This window comes from Ziziphus jujuba, chromosome 12 (genome assembly GCF_031755915.1).
Source record: "Ziziphus jujuba cultivar Dongzao chromosome 12, ASM3175591v1".
Taxonomy (NCBI): domain Eukaryota; kingdom Viridiplantae; phylum Streptophyta; class Magnoliopsida; order Rosales; family Rhamnaceae; genus Ziziphus; species Ziziphus jujuba.
In genome coordinates this window covers 24,315,472-24,337,370 of record NC_083390.1, presented here as the reverse complement: position 1 = coordinate 24,337,370, position 21,899 = coordinate 24,315,472, and the positions used below count along the sequence as shown (strand labels likewise).

Sequence of the window (21,899 nt, the reverse complement as noted above, 5' to 3'; positions counted from 1 at the left end):
TTTGTAAATTATTTATATAATTGGATTTGCCTTTAATGGTGCCCTCCAAAAAAATTTTCCTGGGTCCCTCACTGACTTAGACTTAGAGAGGTATTAAATATATATTTTTTTCTCTTGGAAAAACTTATAATAACCATAACTAACCTTTTTAACTGTATAAAAGGTACAGTATAATAATTAGAAAATAAAATTGCTAGTGTGAAACTTCTTGTAGACTGCAACTTTTGGTTATGGACACAGAATCCATTGACATGAAGACAGCTGTATAAGCAACATGGGCTTTGGATAACAAACCTATATTAATTACAATCTACAACATTTTTAATTATTGCTGCATGGACGAATTTTCCATATATTTAATTTTGAAAATAATAACACCTTATATATATATATATATATAAAGAAGAAGAAACTTTTGAGGTTCACCATGTCAATAGACAACTTTTGAGCTTCTCCATGTCAACAGTCTTTTAATGGAAATGTCTGAACCCTTAACACCCTTTTTGTTCATTTCTTTTTTTTTTCCAACGTTCAATGTTTGATCAATATCAGATTTCAGATTTCTTTTCAAAATACATAAAGCTGCTGTTTATCCTATATCCAGAGAAACCACGGACAAAGCTCTGCAAGTTAATATTACTATTGTGCTGAAATATTCAGGTATTTATAATTATATATATATATATATATATTTGATTTCTTTTTTCATTTTTCTTTATTTCTTAATTTATTTTGCTCTTTTTTCTGACTTCTTTTTGTATTCTTGGTGTCTCTATGTGTGTATCAAATAATATATATATATATATATATATATATCGTATGTTTGCATAGTATGTTGGGGATATATGTACTTAATCCATGATGAACGATTTAATTATCTTTATGAAAAGTCCATTTGAGGTCAAGCTTAGTACGAACAAAACCTTTTTGTCCAACTGACTTCGTCTGCAAGCACCGAGAGGTTTTTTACTTTTTCAGCAATTCTGATTGATCAAAATGACGGTTCTTTTCATCCTGAAGAAAAAGCCACAAAAGGGTATGACACTAAAGGGAGCTAATGTATATTTCTTTCTTTAAATACATTCATAGTGCTTGTATTTAAGATTCCGAGACTGCTTTCATGTTTGTTTCCTTAAAGAAATTGAAATTCCTTTGTAGCTAAGAAAACCCATTTCTTTGTTCCCCTTTATTAAAAATGGATGGTTTTGAAATGGGTTTTTAACGTTGTGTTTGTTTGTGGATGCAGTGCAGATAATAGTTAGACCGTGAAGTTAAAAAAAGGAAAGAGACAATGATGGAGGAGGAAGTTTCAGACAAGGGAAAGAAAGCTAACAGAGACACTTTCACTGATATTGTGTTTTCTTGGTCCGTAGAGGATATTTTCAATGAAAATCTTTATCAGAATCAGGTTTTTTGGATCGATCTTTTTGCCTATTATGTTAATTTATTTTCTTAGCTTTTGGGTTTCTTGGATGGATGGTATATGATCATTGTGTTGCTGCCCATATAAAAAAAATTTATAATGTTTTGGCATTTTGTATTTTCTTAGTTAAGCTCTTTATTAACTCTTACAGGTTCAAGAAATTCCGCTCTCATTTTTCTCAGAGCATCATTATTTTGATTCATTTAAGTTGCCATTAGTGGAAGAAACAAGAGCAGAACTTTCTTCCAAGCTACAAGCTATATCCAGAGCCTCATATGCTGAAATTGAATCACTAGAGGAAACCAATGCAAATGGAAAATCGTGCGTATATGATATCAAGGTTGATTATTGGAGAAACAACTTAAATGATGTTTACAGAAGAAAGCACTCATACCGAGTGTTTCCTGGAGATGTTTTTGTTTTGACAGATGCTAAACCTGAAGGCAATTCAGATTTGGAAGCAGTATTGGGAAAGAAATGGACATTGGCATTGGCTGAAACAGTAATGGAGGATAATGTTTCCTTAAAAATACAAGCATCTCAAGCTAATGTGATTGCAGCTGAAAATGTCATCAGGAAACATTCATGTTTGGTTTTCTTGATGAATATAAGAACAAACGAAAGAATATGGAATTCCCTAAACATGAATGGAAATCTGTCAGTCGTCAGAGAAGTTTTGTGTTCAGAGGTAACATTGCTTTTGAAGAATCTTGTTTTTAATTGCATTTCCATTTTTTTATTTCTTCTTTGTTTGTTTACTGAGTAAATGAATGATTGACAGTGTTTACGAATGCTTTTTATTGTGGACCAGCAGGTGCAGAAGAATATGAGGCTTTGTTCTGTACAGCAGAATTGCTGCTTGGTGAAAGAATATGATGCATCTTCGCTGTCAAATCTAGATGAATCACAAAAAAAGGCAGTTTTGGATACACTTGGTAAAGTTCAGTGCAACTGCAAAGCTAGTGTTCAACTTATATGGGGTCCACCAGGGACAGGGAAAACTACAACCCTTTGTGTTTTGCTCCTCAATTTGTCAAGAATGAAGTGTAGGGTTCTTGTTTGCGCTCCAAGAAACATTGCAGTTGCAGAATTGGGTGTCCATTTTCTAAAGCTAGTTAAAGAGTCACACAAGACAAGGAATGCGAAGGATTCTTTGTACCATTCATGGGGTGACATTCTAGTATTTGGAAATTTAGAGGGGACGGAAGCTATTTCAGAGATAGAAGAGATTCATTTGGAATATCGTGTGAAAAAGCTTTTGGAGGTATTTGAACCTTGTAGTGGTTGGAGGAAGTCTGTTAGGAAAATGATTGATCTTGTTGAAGGTTGTGTTTCTGGGTATAATTTCTTCAAAAATGAAACTGAAATGAAGAAAATCAGTAGCTTGAACGATGCTAGCAAAGAAGTCTCCAAGTTTTTTCCAGAGTTCATGAGAGAAAAATTCAATTCTCTGTCATTGCAAATTAAGTATTGCATCTCAATTCTCTGTACGCATTTGCCCAGAAATTTCATACCAGATTATAATTTTGAACAAATTTCTCAACTTGTTGCTTTACTTGATTCAATTGAATTGCTGTTTTCTCAAATATATGCAAATTCCGAAGAACTTCTGGATGTGGATTTTTTGGATTCAAATAGAATCGAGGGTGGTCAATCTGTCATGAATACATTAACCCTTTTTTATTTGAGGACAAAGGAATGTATTTCTAGTCTTCAAGCTCTGCTTCGTTTCTTTGATAGACTTCTTCCAACCACCATGGATACATCTTCAGCAAGGGATTTCTGTTTCAGGATGGCTTCCTTAATATTTTGCACTTGTTCTTCTTCATATGAACTGCATTCAATGATAATGGAGCCACTGAACTTGTTAATAATTGATGATGCTGCGCAGTTAAAGGAGTGCGAATTGTCCATTCCCTTGCAACTACCGGGTCTGAAACGTGCTATTCTTTTTGGTGATCATTGCCAATTATCAGCATCCGTCAGCAGTAATGTAAGCATGCTCTACATAAGAATTACTAGTAAAGAGAAATGTACAAGACCAGAATTCCTACAGATTCAAATATTTATCTGTTGTTTTAATTGATTGGTGTTCAAATTCATAGAGTTTTCCTTTTTCACTTTTGCTACAGGTTTCTGCAAATGCTGGTCTAGCAAGAAGCTTGTTTGAACGCATGATCTTGATGGATGTGCCAAAGAATGTTTTGGACGTGCAGTATAGGATGCATCCTTTCATTAGTTCCTTCCCAAATTCTAAGTTCTATGCGAACCAAATATCAGATGCACCGAATGTTAGACGAAAAGATTACTGTAAACACTACCTTCCAGGACCACTTTTTGGCACCTATTCTTTCATTAATATTTCTTGTGGAAAAGAAGAAATGGACGATGCTCAATATAGCAGAAAAAATATGCTTGAGGTTGCTGTTGTGGTAAAAATCATAGACAATCTATACAAAGGTATGTAATTTCTATCATTAAAGGACAAACTGCCTTCACTTTCAGTGTCTTCTACATAGAGTAAAATATGAAGAAGGAAATTAGAAACTTGAATAATATTCTTGATGTGAAATCATTAAGACAGACTACAATATTCTTGGTAGTATATGAATACAAGCGTGCTTATATAATCTTCTAATATTTGTTCTGGTTTCTGTATGAAGCCTGGAAGGAGTTAAAACAGCAGCTCAGCATTGGTATAACATCTCCAAGCACAGCGCAAGTACTTGAAATACAGGAGAGACTTGAAGATAAGTACAAGTGCTTTGATGGGTTTAAAGTGAAAGTGAGGCCAATTAAGGCATTACAGGGTGAAGAAGAAGACATAATAATTTTGTCCACTGTAAGATCAAATCGTGGTGGTTCAATTGGACTACTTTCTGATCACCGGATAACTAATGTTGCTTTGACAAGGGCCAGGTATAAGGAAGCCTTTTCTTTGCACTTTCTTTTTTGTTAAAGATGCTATACTGATTACTGACAATCTTTTCGACATTGTCACAGACACTGTCTTTGGATTTTGGGGAATGAAAGAGCCCTATCCGAAAGTGAGTCAGTCTGGACATCTATTGTACATGATGCTAAGGATCATCAGTGCTTCTTCAACGTCGATGAAGATGAAAACCTTATGAAATTTATAATAGAAGTCAAGAAAGAGCTGGATCAATTTGATGAATTGCTTGATGCTGATAGTTTTATTTTCAGAAATGCTAGATGGGAGGTACTAAACTGTGGTTTCGTAACTTTTTTGTTATTGATTACAACTTCGAATTTTTGGTTTAGCCCCTGTAATTTAGTTTTGTAGTTAATAAATGAGTAATTCTAACTAAATTCATTCAATGCCTCAGGTTCTGATAAGTCAAAACTTCAAGAGCTCATTCCAAAAAATTAAGTCATTTCAAATGAAGAAGCTAGTAGTCAATCTGTTACGGATGCTTGCTAGTGGTTGGAGGCCAAAGAAAAGGAAAAGAAACATAATCTGCGAACTGTCAAAGCAGATTTTGAAACAATTCAAAGTTAAGGATCTATATGTTGTTTGCAGCGTTGATATTGTAAAGAGATCATCATACATCCAAGTCTTGAATGTTTGGGATATACTGCCATTGGTAGAAATTCCAGACTTGGTTAAGCGTCTTGATATCGTATTCTGTACATACACCGATAAGTTTCTTAATCACTGCAAGCAAAAATTTTTAGAAGGGTATGCTCAATACACTATACTGTAGCTTATATGAATAAATTTTGTTATATACTAATGACCGCAACTTAACTTATTGTAGAGATCTTGAAGTTCCTCTGAGTTGGGAAGCTTCCAATGATATTGTCCGCCATAAGAGCTCTAGCGACATTGAAGGAGCAAATGAGTTTAACACTGAAGCTCTTAACAGAACAAATAGTTGCAGCAGCTTGTTACAGATGAAATTCTTCTCCTTGGCGTCCGGGATTGCAAGTCATTTGCTCTCTAGCTGTGATGGTGAAGAAATAGAATTTCCATTTGAACCAAGTAGCGAAGAAACAGAGATTATTCATTTCAATAGAAGCTCCTTTGTACTTGGTAGATCAGGGACTGGAAAAACAACTATTTTGATTGGAAAGTTATTTCAGAAAGAGCAGCTGCATCATATAGCTTCAGAAGGTTTTCATGAATTAAACTGTTGTCCTTCCAAGGATAATAAAACAGAGGATGGTGAAAGGGCTGAAGATATCGAGGAATCTCATCTAAGGCAAATTTTTGTCACATTTAGCCCTAACCTTTGTTATGCTGTTAAACAACATATTTCAGGCTTGAAAAGGTGAATAAACTTAAATTTCTACATTATTTTTCTTGAAATTTTACTTTTCCAAGTTTGTTAGATTGTGGAGAAGTAATCGTGTTTTCCATTTTATGTATTGAATGCAGATTTGCTTGTGGTGGGAATTCTTCGAAAGAGAGCACAACGGCTCGTTTGGATGACATTGATGGATCCATGGAGTTTACAGATATACCAGATTCTTTTATTGATCTGCCTCCAAAATTATACCCACTTGTTATAACTTTTCATAAGTTCCTCATGATGCTGAATGGTACAGTAGGCAATTCATTCTTTCATAGATTCCCTGAAGCAAGAGGGCCTTCTCATGGCAATACAAGAAGTTCAAAGTCACTGGCTCTGAAAACTTTTATTAGAATGAAGGAGGTTAATTTTGACAAATTCAAATCATCTTACTGGCCCCATTTCAGTATGCACCTACCCAAGAATCTTGAATCGTCCACTGTTTTCACAGAAATAATGTCTTATATAAAGGGTAAGTTGCAAACTGGGAAGGCTTGTGATGATAAACTTCGGAGGGATTACATTTCACTATCCAATAGGCGGGTTTCAAAGTTGAGCATGGAAGAAAGAGAAATAGTATATGACATTTTTCTAAAATATGAAAAGAGAAAGATGGAAAATGGTGAATATGATTTGGCAGATTTAGTTTCTGATCTTCATCATCGACTCAGAGAAAACAAATATGAGGGCGACAAATTGGATTTTGTGTACATTGATGAGGTTCAGGATCTAACCATGAGACAAATTTCGCTATTCAAATATTTATGCAGAAATGTGGATGCTGGCTTTGTTTTCTCGGGTGACACTGCCCAGACAATAGCCAGGGGGGTTGATTTTAGATTTGAAGATATAAGAAGTCTTTTCTATGAGGAATTTGTGATGAAATCCAGTTGTGAAGAGGCTTACAGGACAAGTAAGCATGTTAAAATCGCTGACAATTTTCAATTAAGCCAGAATTTCCGTACACATGCTGGTGTTTTGAAGTTGGCTCAAAGTGTCATTGACCTCCTGTATTATTTCTTTCCACAATCTATTGATGTCTTGAACCCCGAGACTAGTTTGATTCATGAGAAAACTCCAGTTTTAATTGAATCTGAGAACATCGAAAAGGATTTTACTAAAATGTTCGAAGCTTTTGGAGGTTCTGGCAATAATCTTACAGGTTTTGGAGCAGAGCAGGTGGTATTAGTACGAGATGAAAATATTAAGAATAAAATTTTGAACTCCATTGGAAAGCATGCCCTTGTTCTGACTATAATGGAATGCAAAGGCCTGGAGTTTCAGGTTATTAAATCTTTTTTTTTAAGTATCTGAACTTTGGTAAACTGAGCAAGATGAATCTTATATTTTATATTTGTATTCATATACGTGTGCATAGAATCTATAATACTTAACTACATGTATGTATTTGTATAAGTACACATACATTTACAAATTTATGCATGCATGTTTGAATACTTTGATAATCCCAAATTTGACCATTCATGAATATTATATCAAATCTAGGTAGAATTTCAGCTCATATAATTGAATTAATCTTTCGCATCTTTTATAGAAATAGATTCATCTGCATGTGAGATTTCAAGTTAAGCTAGATAACTTGTCGCTTATGTTTTCATATTTTTTGTCTTGTTTTCCACAGGATGTGTTGCTGTACAATTTGCTTGGTTCATCACCTCTGAAAAATCAATGGAGAGTCATATACGAGTATATGCAGGAAAGAAATCTCTTGGACCCTGATTCTGCAAAATCTATTCAAATTTTCAATCAGGCAAAACACAAGCTTTTATGTTTTGAGCTGAAGCAGTTATATGTAGCCATTACACGTACAAGGCAAAGGCTATGGATCTTTGAGACTATGGAGGAGCACCATAAACCTTTATTTGACTACTGGAAGAAATTGAAAGTTGTCCAAGTCGGAGATTTTCATGAGTTACACGTGAAAGATATCCAAGTTACAAGCTGCAAAGAGGACTGGGAGTCACGCGGTGTCAAGGTAGCGATTATTGATTACTCATCTTTTGTTTTTGTGCTGCTATTATTTGTTGGATAGAACAAACAGGGTTAAGGATGTTCAAATTATCTTCCTTTGCTCAAAGAACATGAAATTTCCAATTACTGGATTGTTATTTTGTTTCTTGTACTTCATATTTGCTGTTATCATTGGTGTTTTTCTTAATATTTCAGTTCTTTTTTTTTTCTCCTTGCAGCTTTTTCATGAGTGTAACTATGAATCTGCAAAAATGTGCTTTCAAAGAGCAGGCAATACAGTTTGGGAAGAGTTGGCTGAGGCTGCTAGCCTCCGAGCTTCTGCTCAGCATATAAGTAGTTCAGATACCAAAAAGGCTCATATATATCTCAAGAAGGCTGCTAAATTATATATTTCAATTGGAAAATTTGAGCTAGCTGCGCAATGTTACTATGAGTCGAATGAGTATGAAGAAGCAGGTATGTTTTTTTTTAAGATCTTCAAATTCATGAATGTTAAGTTTCTTTTTCTATTTTTTTTTCCCCCCTAATTTCAGAGGATTGTCTGTATCTTAGTGGATGTTCTTGATTTGTTTATATGCATACTCTTGGACTGAGTAATCTTTAGTTTAGGGTCATCATTGCTTGTCAGGGTCAAGAATTATGTTTGGTTCTACCAGAAGCAATAATTCTATTGCTTATGCAGGTACCATTTATCTGGAGAAATGTGGGGACTCTAGGCTGGAAGAAGCTGGAGAGTGTTTTACTCGGGCAAGATCTTACAAGCTTGCTGCTGATGCATATGCAAAGGGCAAGCTATACTCAAATTGCATTGATGCTTGCATTCAGGGAAAGTTATTTGACGAGGGGTTAAAGTACATCCTTCTCAGGAGAAAGGACGCAACCGAGAGTAAGAAGACAAAAAAATACATTCGTGAAATAGAGGCCAAGGAACAGGAGCTTTTGGAAGGTGCTGCACGAAGTTACAAAAATCTTAAAGATAACAACAAAATGATGAAATTCGTTAAGGCTTTTTGTTCTAAGGATTTAGCTCGATCTTTCTTAAGGAATGAAAATCTCCTTGATCAGCTTCTGAAATTGGAATGTGAATGGGGTTGCTTTCTAAATGCTGCAAGCGTAGCAAAGCAAATTGGAAATCTTATGCTTGAGGTTGAACTGCTTGAGAAGGCTGGACATTTTAGAGAAGCGTCGTTAGCTATTCTACTCCATGTGTTTGCCAAATCTTTTTTGGCAGGTGGAAGCAATGGCTGGACCATGGTGAAATTTGCAGAAAAGCAGGAGCTTTTAGATAAGGCTAAAGCATTGGCAAAGAAAGTTTCACCCTTCTTCTTTGAGTTTGTCTGTTTAGAGGAAAATATTTTCTCAGAAAAAGAAGTCCCGTTGTCCAATTTGATGCAATTATTTAGTGATTCTGTGAGGCTTCAAAGTGTTAGAGGGGAATTCTTATGTTCCCTAAAAATTCTGACGGTTCATTTTGATTTTGTGTGTTCGAAGTATTTGCAGAACCATGATTTGTCTGCTGATCTGAAAACACATGCAGAAGGGGTTTTGTCAATGAACCAAGTTTCTGTTGATACACTGGTTTACTTTTGGAATATTTGGAAGCAGAATATTGGGAAGGTTTTTGGGTATCTCAGCTGTCCTGAAAACCAAAGTGTTTGGGGAGAGTTCTGTTTGAGCTACTTGGGTGTGAGGAAGCAGTTTCAAAAAAAGAAGGTCACCTATATTTTGCATTGTTCTGATGCCTACTGGATAAGCAAAAGTGATTATCCAAATCTGCGGCCAAAGGGGAAATCAGTAAACTTGAATCCTGACCAGTTTGCTAATGCTGCTCGCAATTATTGGAGCTCAGAAATGACCAGTGCTGGTATAAAGGTGTTAGAAAAGCTTAGATCCCTTTATGAGTTGTCAACAAAGGAATCCTTGGCTATACATCACAAGAGCATCATTCTTATCCGTATGTTTGAAGTTGCTAACTCTCTCATCAAGTCCAAGTTTATGCACCACGAATATATGCTTAAGGTTAAGGACTACCTTGAGCTATCTGGAGATCGCTTGTTTAGGACTATATTTCCCCTGGATTTGAGAAATTCATCAACAAAGAATATGGTTAACCTGAGGGGCAGAGGTGAAGTCAAGAATGCTGTCCGAGAAATCTTCAACAGAAACATTAGCTCAAAAAGTCATCTGTCCCTCGGGGAAATTGTGAATCTGGTGATGATGGTTATGAGAGTGTCTAGAAAACTTGGTGGTGAACTATGTCAACAAATTTCTGAGAGGTCTAAAAATCATCCATTGTGGAGATCATGCATTGTAAGTTTGGAGGAGAACTTGAGACTAGAATCAAAGCCGGGGTCTTCATCTGCTATTTCCCTTCATCCTCGGAAACATGTTTCTCTTGTTGAAAATTTCCATAAAGCTTTGAGAAACACTTACTTTTCAGACTTAATAACTGAGAGTGTATCACCAGGATGTCTCATGTACCTCGTCGAGCGCCTTCTGCTTCTAGTGTTCTACTCTCAAGGATACTTTTTCTCTACAAAATCAACATTTCTTGAATGGCTTATACATGAGGATTGGAATCCAAAAATCAGTAGACGTGCTGCATTTGATTGGCAGTCACGTTTTGTTACTGTCCTTGACCTTGTGGCAGGCATAGTTGAAGAACTTCTATGTAATGAGCAGGATGCCATCAAATGGATTCAAAGTTCTAAAATTAGCTCAGAATTCCATCCAGTGCTGGTGTTGAGATTGTTCACTGTTTTGTGCTTACTTTGTTTGAACTCGAGGAAGTATTTTGAGTTACTTTTCAAGTTACTAGAAAACAAAGAGATTTCTTCAAAACTACCACAACAGTTTTGCAGAACCATTCAAAGACTGAAGCCAGGATATTTGAATGCGAATGTTAATGTCTTTGCAGAAGCTTTTGGAAAGATTGGAAATCCATTGGTGATAGTGAGGTCAAGAAAAAAATGCTTAAACTTTGAATGCCAAAATGCCATCTTTGTAGACTTGAATGTTGACTATGGCAGAGACAAGTTGATGAGCATAATGTTGTAGCTCATGTTCAGGTTTTCTTCAGCCAGAACTAAAAAAAGTATATATATATATATATATATATATGTATATATGGTTGAGGTGAAAATTTCTGCTTTATTGTAGAACTCAATTTCCTTGGTGTTCATCACTTCCAAATTTTCTTTTTACTGTTTTTAAAAGTTTGTACATTTATCAATATAATGTGATGAGTCCATTGCCATAAAAAATGAAAAGTAATTTATCAACTGATGATGGCATCTTGGTATCTTTCTATCTTTAAGGAAAAAATAAAAAATAAAAAAACAGTTCAGTTAAATAATTAAGTTCATTATAAATTTATACTAATTCTTATTCCATCTTAAGTAAAATAAATACCTAATATTGTTTTTATTTTAGGGGGTGTATATATATATATATATCCTAAATTCAAAGTATTTAAATTGTGATTATCTATTTATTAAAAGTTAATAACATGAATCTTATTTTCTTACCTTAAAATTTAATAGAGTTTGACTCTTTTTTTTTTTTTTTTTAAAGGGTCTTTTGGACGTGGAATTAATCCTATTTGTTGCTAATAAATAAATGCCCAGCAAATTTTAAACTCATCAAACCGTCTGTTTGCTATCCCACTAGGACCCATCGAGCGGATAATAAAATGCCACGTCATCGATCCATGTGAATTTCCCTTTTAACCTCTTTCAACGGCTATATTATGACAAGTGTGAGTTATTTTAAATTTATAAGAAAATCTCTCAACGGCTTTATTCCTCCTCCGGTTCTTCTTTTCTCGCCTCTCTCTTTTCCTTCCGATTAATGAATCAATTCGCCGTAGTTCAATCCCAGGTGTGTTTTCTTTTTCACCTTTTTCAAATTTTGTTGGGCTGGAAAATCAAATCTTGAAGGTGGGTTTTGGTTTTTGTAGTACTACTGGCACTACTGGCGTAGTTTTGTCAACTACAGTCGTTTTGCTGCATACCGGTTTTGCCATTTGTTTTTTCAAATTTATCCTTAAATTTGTTACTGAATTTGATTTTCTGTGGTTACCCATTTGTTGATTTTACTAATACATCCTCAACTACTACTGAAATCTGGATGCAATGCCTTCTACTCTGTGGTTACCCTTTTCCTGGTTTTTTTTTTTTTTTTTTTTTTTGAGTTTTTTTTTCTATTTTTATTTAGCTGTATTTCCTTCCTTTTGTTCATGAAATTATTTATATGTTTGCGGTATAAGTCGACAAATGATTAGGAAATTTGATATTGAATTGAATCTGAATGTCTAAAAGAAAAATTCTATCTATATGACTTTAATTTTTTCTTTTGTGTAATTCTGGTTTTTTTTTTTTTTCCTACATCGTTAAGTATTATCTAAATTTATTTCTTTAGATCTACGGTTTTTTCGATGCTTAATTAATTTAGAACCTATTTTTCAAAGGGGAGATGAGAATGGGGTAACTTATTTTCTGAAATTCAAAAAATTAATCTGTAAAGTTGAGTACTTGTGGAAGTCTTTTTTGGCAAGGGTTTTCTATTAGAAAATTAATTTTCCTAAAAGTGCAATCCTTAAAAATGCATGATGTAATTTTTTCCATTGGACTTTATAAACCTGTAGAAGCCCTTTTTTTTAAGAAGGATTTTCCTTAGAAAAATTAAAAAAAGAAAAAAAAAAATGTGTTTGATGTTCTTTTATCCATTGGACTTTAAAGAGTAAGTTTTGTGAGAACTAGTTTTATTTGAGATACTTTTGAAAGGAAGATAGGAACCGGGGAGTCTATTTACACAGTATCTAGAAACTCATTGTTAGAACTGAAAAATATAAAAAAGCGTATTGAAATTTTGTGGGGGTAAAAAAGGAAGTACACTGGACTGTAAAAAATAATAATAATAATAATGATTTGTAATTTGGCAAAGTCGGTTGAGTGGCGAAGATTCAAGAAGTTACACTTTATGTTGCAATTAATGTTGCAATTGATGATAGCAATTAATGAAAGGGCGTCAAAATTGTTTACTAAAGCCATAGCAAGTTGCCACATGTAAGCTAGCTTTATATGTATTGGTTAGATAATTGATAGATTGACATGTGTCCTTATGAGTTGTATTTTTACTTGTATAGAAAATAAAACTGCAAAGCATGCATATGGCGGCAGTTACTTTGGAACCGCCTCTTTTGGCTTGGCTTGTACACTTGTTATGTATTAATTTTTGGAAAATAAAGAAATTATAGCATGCATTCTTTCTGTATTTTTTAGTTTTTTTTTTTTTTTTTCAATTTTAATTAGTCTTAACCACTCTCTTTTTTTTTTTACCAAACAAATATTTTTTTAACCTCCTCAAATTTAAGCTTTCATTTTAAACACTTTTTCGTATAATATCCAACATGGACTTCAATATATATATATATATATATGGTCTCCTAATCTGTAGGGTTCCTGTTGTGAACACGACTGGTTCCTAGATTTTAATGTCACAGCCTCTTGTGGAACTGCTACACAAACGTGACAAACATCCAATATAATTAGCTAGAACAACAGTTTTAAGACAGGCACACACACACACACACACACAATAGCCAATCTTACTGCAAAGATATTAAATAAATCTATAGCAATGGTCATAGAAAATTCATAAAGGTATATTAATCTTTGTCATTTTCACAATATATCCTTTTTGATATAGAAATGATCTTATAATCTTATAATAGAACACCCAGGGTTAGGAGGTTGGGTTATGCCTGTATCAGGAACAGACTGTTTATTTCAGTAAAACGTTATCACAAATTGTTTTTTGTTAACATTATCAGACATTTTACTGAGGTCCTGCCTCATAACTGTCGTGTTTTACAAACTACACATGTAATGCCTGCAATCAATGGAATGTGTTTCGTGCCTCCCTTTCATTATTATTTTAAATAGAGGTAATTGTGTTTTGTTTCACAATTGTCTTGGAAGAAGATGATAATTTATGATTTTTGCCTTTTATTTAGGGCTGCAGTTGTCTTATTCTCTAATGTGAAAGACTTGACCCTGGCATATTTTCTTACTTCACATGTACCATATTCTGGCCAAGGGAAGGAAGTATGTGATGCTGTAATCCCAAAATGCCTTGCCCCACAGGTAGCGTCAAGACTGCTCTCTCTCTTTCTCTCTGGGTTGAATTGGATGCTGTTTGTATTGACATTTTGTCCCTCTCTCTTTCTCTCTCAAATTTCATTGCTTTATTGTTGATTGCATGGCATCTGAAGAAGTTGATTTCATTGCTTTGCTTTGTTGTAGTTCCTTGCATTTGTCATGAATTTTCTTTTGTGTGTCCTCTGATTAACTTAAAGAAAAGAGAGGTTTGCTGATTGCTTTTGGGTTAGGATAAATATGTCTGGATGGGGAAAGGGTGTTTCTTTATCTTTGGCATTGTGAAATGCCATAACAAACCTTGCTGGTAAGTTAAGTTAGTCTCTCTATTTCCTTTCATGTTGATAAAAAGATATTATTAAGGGTGGTTTTTGGTGAGATAATAATATCGACTGTGAAGGTCTCCAAACTTGTGTAAGTGCCTCTTTATTTCTTAGTTTGGTATGCAAGTTATCAAATATTCTTTTTCCTTGCATGATATTAATTGTGTTGGTAAATTTACCAAGAACAATTTACCTATCTTGCAAGATATTAATATGCTTCTGTTTTTGACGAACAATGGCACCATGAACCCATGTCAGTAGACGGGAAAATGAGGTGGAGAAAAGAAATCAAACGATGGATCAAACATGGAGGTAAAAATTTCTTTTCTTTTATCTTTCTTTCTATATCTATCTTAGCCCTGGAGTCAATCATATATCACAAGATTTGGACCCATACTTTCTTCTATCTCGAAGACAATCATGTCTTTTTTTCCCGTAACCTTGAGTATCTTTTGTCTTGGTAAGCACTTTGCAAGTCTTGTTACCTTTCTCTTGGAATTCCTTCCAAAACATTGGTCAATTTTAAAATCATTACACCTTAATTTCAAATCATCTTCCTGATATTAACTTGTTCCTAACTATTATGTTACCTGGTTCCTAACTGGTTCTATAATCACTTGAATCACGATCCATTTGTTGACCAGCAGTTAGATTTTTGCTCCATCATCTGACATATTAATCTATATTTTGTTCTATGGATAGTCATACTGCTTCTTCTCTTATTGTACTATTATTCAATATTAATGGTATAAAAGCCGTATGACTAATGCTACATGTCCTGCATTAGTATTATTTGCTTTGTATAAAGCATTTTGTCCTCAAAAATTTGAATCTTTGATCCTTGATTAAAAAAACTGTGTCCCACTAGAACCTTATTCAATCTTAAGTGTTATCTAAATTTATTTTTCATTAGAGTTATATAAAATGAATGTTAGTTAGATCTAAGTTTTTTCAATAATTAATTAATTCAGATATATTACTTAAGTATATAAGTTGACAATTAAATTTGTAATTATAAAAAGTTGCAATGGACTAAACTAAAAGTTGCAGTAGAGTTAACTAATTGATTGATTCATTGTAACTTTTGTGTTTGTGTTTTGTGTTTTTTGTTTTACCTTTCTATTCATGGTTGCTTCCTAATGCAATTGCTTTGTAATTTGTTGTGTTGTTTGATTCTTTGAATTTTGTTTATGATCTGTATGCGTTCTTTTTACTGGTATTATATTGTTAGTTTTGGTGTGTATATATATATTTTGGTCAGGGTAGTTTTGGTGCATTTTTAATATTTAATTGTTCACATTTGCATCTAATATTGTTTCAGGGAAGTTATAGTTTCTGGACAGCAATATTCAGAGAAAGAAGCAGACATTAAGACAGCCATGACAGATATTCATCCCCCTCCTTAAAATTTGGACTTGAAATTCATTTTATGTGACACTGTGTTGTATTAAACACTAGGATATATGTTGATAATAATAAAAAGATAAATATTTTTTGGGTTTGGGAGGAAGAAGACTGCTAGGAGTGCCAAGTCTCTTCCTCTCTCTGCTCTGTATGGTTTGTGTGTGTATGTTCCCCTCTCTCTTCCTCGCTTTCTTCCCTATTCAATCTCTCTCTGTGCTTTCGCTTTTCTCTTTCTCTATTAGTTTACTTTCCCTCTTGACTTTTTTTTTTTTTTCTCTGTTTTCTCTCTTTCTTTTATTTCTTTGCTTTCTCTTTATTTATCTCTTTTACTTTCTTTCTTTCGATTTTTATTTTCCCACTCTTCCCTAACTATTTACTTCTACTATCTATGTTTAGTTTTCTCTCTTTGCTTTCTTATACTTTTTATCTTTTCATTTTCTTCTTATTACATTTCTTTTCTATTTTCTCAAATTAGTTTCTCGTTGCACTTTTTAATTGTAATTCTTGTTGACGTTATTGTTATGTGGTAAAATAGGTTATTCCGTGGATTGTCAATTTTACATTTTTTGAAATTCCAATTTGTGTCCAATTAAAATTAAAAAGAAAGAAAAATAAAAAATACTTTAATTATTTTAAGTTTCTTTGTTTTTAAATAAAAAGAACTATAACTTTTCATTAGAATTAATACTTTAATAAAAACAAAATACAAGGCAAACTTTCTTTATTGAAAAGAAAAAACAGAAAATGATTTTATTCTTTTCTATTACCTATCAACTATACATTTTATTTATTAAAAAAATATATTTTTTATTATTCTTTTTTTTTATATATGCATAAAAAGCTATACGTTGAAGTGGATTAACTCTAGTGGTTGAGCACCTCTACTTGTATCCATGAGAGTACGAGTTCGAATCATGGTAAGGAAGGGATTTTGGATAGATTATAATTTAGGTCAATTGTTCAAAAAAAAAAAAAAGCTATACTTTTTATTTGTTTTTTTCTTATGGAAAAGAAAGAACATATGTTCTAAGAAAAATTGAACCTAATTATATGTAGAAAAACCCAACTAAAATAAATTAAAAATACTGCTAAATTTATACAACATAAATGTTTTTAGTAAACAAAAACAAAAGACACAAAGGACATAAATTATAAATTGGAATTTCATAAAATTTGATGTTGATAGTGTGTGAAATAAACTATTTACTTTATGACGATAGTGTGTCAAAGGGAGGACAATTAGAATTTTGCAATTGGAGAAATTAAAAAGAGGAACTACCAAGAGATTGTAGTAGAGAAAATGTAAAAAGAGAAGAGAGTGGAAAGAAAGTGAAGGGAGAGAAATTAAGCAAATGAAGTAGAAAAAAGAGAATAGAGGAAAGTGGGAAAGAAAAATTAATGAGAGAAAAAGTGGGTAAATGTTGAGAAGGTGGGGAGAGGGAAGTGGACGAAAACAGAGGGAAGAAAATAGGGAGGAAAGGTTGTTAGTGAGAAAATGGGGGACAGAATGTAAGAAGACAGAAGAGAATGTTGGGGAGCGAAACAAGAGTAAAGACGAAAATAGGATACGAAGGGAAATTAGAGTAGGAAATAATAGGGGGGAGTTTTTTTTTTTTTTTTTTTTCAATACTAAAAATAATTTTGAAAATGTCATTGTTTCAATTTTCATTTAATTACTTACCAAGGTTTTTTTTTTTATTCTCGTTTCACTCCCAATTTTATTTTATTCTCATTTCACTTCTAATTTATATTTTAAACTTTATGCTTACAAGTATAATTTTTCTTTAAACAAAAATAAAAAATAAAATAAAAAGACAAAGAAAAGAAAAGAAAAAGGAAAAAGCAACATTTAACAGAATGTTAAATCAACAAAAGCTATGTCTTTACAAGAAGTAAAGCAGCATGCATTAAAATTTTAGCAAATTTATTGTATACAATTAATGACAAGTAAATCAAACTTGATTACCAATCCAACGTATAGAAAACTTGGAGTGGTACGCCAATCACTTAAAAGACGATAGACCAACCTACACTGAGCCCACAGGGGGCACGTGTCCCCACTCAAATATTTTCTCTTTTATTTTTTCTGTTATTAAGTTAAGTATTTACTGTTTTATCCTCACATATATATCAGTGTGCCCCCCTGCCCCTCTTTATCTATCTCTCTCCTCTCTCACATGTTGTGTAGTGTATACTGTTCCTTTGTTTTTGCTTTTTCTAAAATTTGTTTTTAGATTTAATCTTTTTTCTTCAATTATCCATATATGGTTTTATGGATATTTCTTTTATTATATGTAATCCTATTATTTATTATAATTATAATATTTTATTTTTTTATAATTATAATATTTTAACAAGATAATACTAACTTAACTAATACTTTTTCATAAAATATTTATATACAAGTATACCTATTTAATACAATTAGTTAATAACCAAAAAAATATTTATAAAAAAACTCTTCTTTAATTTTTGTTTTAAGTTAAGCTGCAAATTTTTTTTGGTTTTAATTTAACTTCTTCTGTTTTAGTTAATCTTTCTTTTGTTTCTAGTTTTTAATTAATTTATTTTATTTAAATGCTAACAAAATGATAATCTGATTTTTTATTTTTTTTTATTTTATCAATTTGCAATAAAATTTTTAATGTAGTGCCAAAACATTCAACGTTATATTTTTTCCAAAAAAAAAAAAGACTAAAATTAAAAAAAAAAATCCCCAATTTAGTGAATAATTTATATAATTGGATTACAACATAAAAACAATGTTATATTTTTGTATATATTTTGAATCTCTCTATACCTTTAATTAGAAATAAATGTTGGATTTGCCTTTAATGGTGCCCTCCTAATAATTTTTCCTGGGTCTGTCACTGACTTAGACTTGGAGAGGTATTGAACCTTTTTAATTTTTGGGGGAAAAACTTATGATAATTGTAACTAATATTTTTAACTGTAGAAAAGGTAAAAAGAAATATATAATAATAATAATTAGAAAATAAAATAGCTAGTGTAGATTGTAACTTTGTTTATGAACTAACATGCTTATAGTCATAGAATCCATTGACATGAAGACAGACGCATAAGCAACGTGGGCTTTGGATAACAAACCTATATTAATTACAATCTACAACATTTTTAATTATTGCTGCATGCACAGGCATTTTTCATACATTTAATTTTGAAAATAATAATAATAATAACAATTTAAAAAAAAAAAAAACTTTTGAGCTTCTCCATGTTAACAAACTTTTAATGCAAATGTGTGAACCCTCAACACCTTTTTTTATCCATTTTAATTTTTTTTTCCATCTTCAAAATCTGATTAATATCACCTTTTAGATTTTTTTCCAAAATACATAAAACTGTTTACCCGGCATACAAAGAAACCGTAGACAAAGCTCTATAGATTAATATTACTACTGTATTGAAACATTCATGTGTTTATAATTATATATACATACATATATATATATATATATTATTTGATTTCTTCTTTCATTTTTCTTTCTTTATTAATTTATTTTGCTATTTTTCTAGCCTCTTTTTGTGTTCTTGGTGTCTCTGTGTGTATATTACAATATATACACACATATATATGGGATATATGTACTTAATTTCTATGAAACGATATAATTATCTTTATTTGTAATTCATAATTTTAAGAAGACAAAACATTATCATCTGATTAATAATTATGATTTTGGCATGTGTAATTTTTTTTTTCTCCAAAAGTGAATTGCATGTGTAAAGTTAAAAAATTAAATTATTCAATAATACATGTTCAATTTATCTTTTTTTCCTTTTATTTTAAATATAAAGGTTGAGTAAAACTAAAAAGCTTAATCGTGATTAAAACTGTATTAATTTGATTTTTTTAATAATAGTTTATTTGTTTATCCTTTGTGAGGGTATTTGTTTTTTGTTTTATGAGATAAAGCTCAAAGGGAGGGTGGTAGGAAAAAAAAAAAAAAAAAAAAGTGCAGAAGGCAATCATAAGCTTTGGAGGAATTTATGGGCTATGTCACGAATATCCACTAAAACATATATATATATATATATATATACACACATATATGTTGTTATCGTCATGCAATGACGATTTAGTGATAACATCGTGGACCACTGTCATGGTCACTTTATCTTACTCTACTCGTTCAATTCTTATAGGAGATTATTTTGTTATGTAATAATATATTGCGTACTATACCTACACGTATGTCCACATGCAATAAATAACATATAGCACTTTATTGCATTTCTTTATAGTATTATATAGTTTCTTTAATAATTAATTTTTAAATACACATTTGTCTAAACAAATTTTTTCACTCATCAGTGATTTTCAATTGTTTAGTGCAAATTTTAGAATTTTTGTCTATTAAAGCGAAGGTTTGGCTAATTGGACCACATGCTCGACCGTGTAAGTTGGACTTTATGAACCAAGATCACTTTTTTATAAAATATATCATTTAATATTTATATAATATGAATCTTATTTTATTATCTTAAAATTCAACCTTTTTCAAATATTATTAGCCTGGAAAATCAAATCTTGAAGGTGGGTTTTGGTTTTTGTAGTACTACTGGGATAGTTTGTCAACTATAGTCGTTTTGCTGCGTACCGGTTTTTCCATTTGTTTCTTCAATTTTCTCTTTAAATTTGTTATCGAATTTGATTTTCTGTGGTTACCCATTTGTTGATTTTACTAATACATCCTCAACTCCTACTGAAATCTGGATGCAATGCTTTCTACTCTTTCTATAAGCCGGTTTTTTAGTTTTTCTTTTCCTTGAGTTTTTTTTCTTTTTTTTTTTTATTTAGTTGTATTTCCTTCCGTGTGTTCATGAAATTGTTCATACGTTTGCGGTCTAAGTTGACAAATGATTATGAAATTTGATATTGAATAGTGTCTGAATGACTAAAAACATTATCAAACGTTGTTTTTTTCGTTCAACATTATTATCAGACATTTTACTAAGGTCCTGCCTCATAAATGTTGTGTTTTGCAAACTATGCATGTAATGCCTGCAATTAATGTAATGTGTTCCATGCCTTTTTTTTAATATTATTTAAATTGTTTGTCATGGAATAGAAGGTAATTACTGTGTATTTTTATCCAATTGTCTTGAAAGAAGATGATAATTTATGGTTTTTGCCTTTGATTTGGGTTACAGTTGTCTTCTTCTCTAATGTGAAAGACTTGACCCTGGCATATTTTCTTACTTCACATGTACCATAGTCTGGCCAAGGGAAGGAAGTATGTGATGCTGTAATATGCCAAATTACAGCATATCTAACTTGGCCCTGCACTCAATCATATATCCCAGGATTTGGACCGATTTTTTCTTCTATGTCGAAGACGATCATGTCGTTTTTCTCGTAACCTTGACTCATCTTTTGTCTTGGTAAACACTTTGCAAGTCTTGTTACCTTTCTTTTGGAATTCCTTGCAAAACATTGGTCAATTTTAAAATCATTACACCCTAATTCTGTTATATTACCTTGTTGCACCATCTATAATAATCACATGAATCACGATCCATTTGTTTACCAGCAGTTAGATTTTTGCTCCATCATCTGACATATTAATCTATATTTTGTTCTATGGATAGTCATACTGCTTCTTCTCTTATTGCACTATTATTCAATATTGCATGCTATAAAAGCCGTATGACTGATGGTAGAGATGGCCTGCATTAGTATTATTTGCTCTGTATGAAGCATTTTCTCCTAAAAAATTTGAACCTTTGATCCTTGATTTCAAAAAATTGTGTCCCACTAGAACATTATTCCATCTTAAGTGTTATCTAAATTTATTTTTCATTAGAGTTATAGAAAATGAATGTGTAGAAAGGAGCAGATTTTTATTTAATTAATTAGGAAGATTTACATTATTTTAGGATATTTACTTATTTAGTTTATCTCCTAATAAATAGGATCAGTCCATTAACTAATTCATTGGAATTTAATTTCCCTGATTTGCAGGGATTACTTTCCTAGTTTTGTGGACTGGAAATTTCCCTGATTTGCAGGGATTACTTTCCTAGATTTGTGGACTGGAAATTTCCCTGATTTGCAGGGATTACTTTCCTAGTTTTGTGGACTGGAATGTCAGCCACATCTATGTTAAATAGACTTGTAATTCTTTTTCAGATTAGTATGAGAATTTCTTCCCTCTCATCTCAAAAGTCTACATGGTATTAGAGCATGGTTTCTTTTGTTGCTAGCTTCTCACTACCATGACTAAATCTGAGCAAATTCCTTCAGCCAACATTCAAGAAAATT

General features: G+C 32.2%; 1 protein-coding gene and 1 long non-coding RNA gene across 10 annotated transcripts; both read left to right on the top strand.

The window, feature by feature from the left end:
• Window positions 1–409: 409 nt before the first annotated feature.
• Window positions 410–11,083, top strand: LOC107429676 (uncharacterized). Of its 7 annotated transcripts, none has more exons than XM_060813323.1 (14): window positions 410–660; window positions 979–1,036; window positions 1,247–1,408; window positions 1,575–2,111; window positions 2,235–3,416; window positions 3,556–3,883; window positions 4,087–4,342; window positions 4,427–4,643; window positions 4,771–5,123; window positions 5,203–5,715; window positions 5,823–7,020; window positions 7,379–7,732; window positions 7,947–8,184; window positions 8,411–11,083. In XM_060813323.1, exons 3-14 carry the CDS (start codon window positions 1,292–1,294, stop codon window positions 10,783–10,785), a joined length of 7,668 nt encoding a protein of 2,555 aa, XP_060669306.1. In that variant the 5' UTR covers window positions 410–660; window positions 979–1,036; window positions 1,247–1,291; the 3' UTR covers window positions 10,786–11,083. The 7 variants fall into 7 exon arrangements, with proteins under 7 accessions (XP_060669306.1, XP_060669302.1, XP_060669304.1 ...); XM_060813319.1 differs by having other exon boundaries at window positions 891–1,036; XM_060813321.1 differs by having other exon boundaries at window positions 832–1,036; window positions 1,252–1,408.
• A 391-nt stretch (window positions 11,084–11,474) lies between these two features.
• Window positions 11,475–15,839, top strand: LOC107429674 (uncharacterized). 3 transcript variants are annotated; one of them, XR_007237823.2, is made up of 4 exons: window positions 11,475–11,607; window positions 13,745–13,874; window positions 14,468–14,521; window positions 15,531–15,839. It is a non-coding gene; the product is annotated as an uncharacterized LOC107429674 (long non-coding RNA). The 3 variants fall into 3 exon arrangements; XR_007237822.2 differs by having other exon boundaries at window positions 14,415–14,521; XR_007237821.2 differs by having other exon boundaries at window positions 14,034–14,521.
• Window positions 15,840–21,899: the final 6,060 nt, after the last annotated feature.

Bases quoted from the DNA above. Each gene is read 5' to 3' on its own strand.
- LOC107429676 (XM_060813322.1), top strand. From the start codon at position 1,292: ATGATGGAGGAGGAAGTTTCAGACAAGGGAAAGAAAGCTAACAGAGAC. The intron at 4,343-4,426 runs GTATAAGGAAGC...ACATTGTCACAG, and splicing joins GTTGCTTTGACAAGGGCCAG to ACACTGTCTTTGGATTTTGG. The intron at 5,124-5,202 runs GTATGCTCAATA...AACTTATTGTAG, and splicing joins AAGCAAAAATTTTTAGAAGG to AGATCTTGAAGTTCCTCTGA.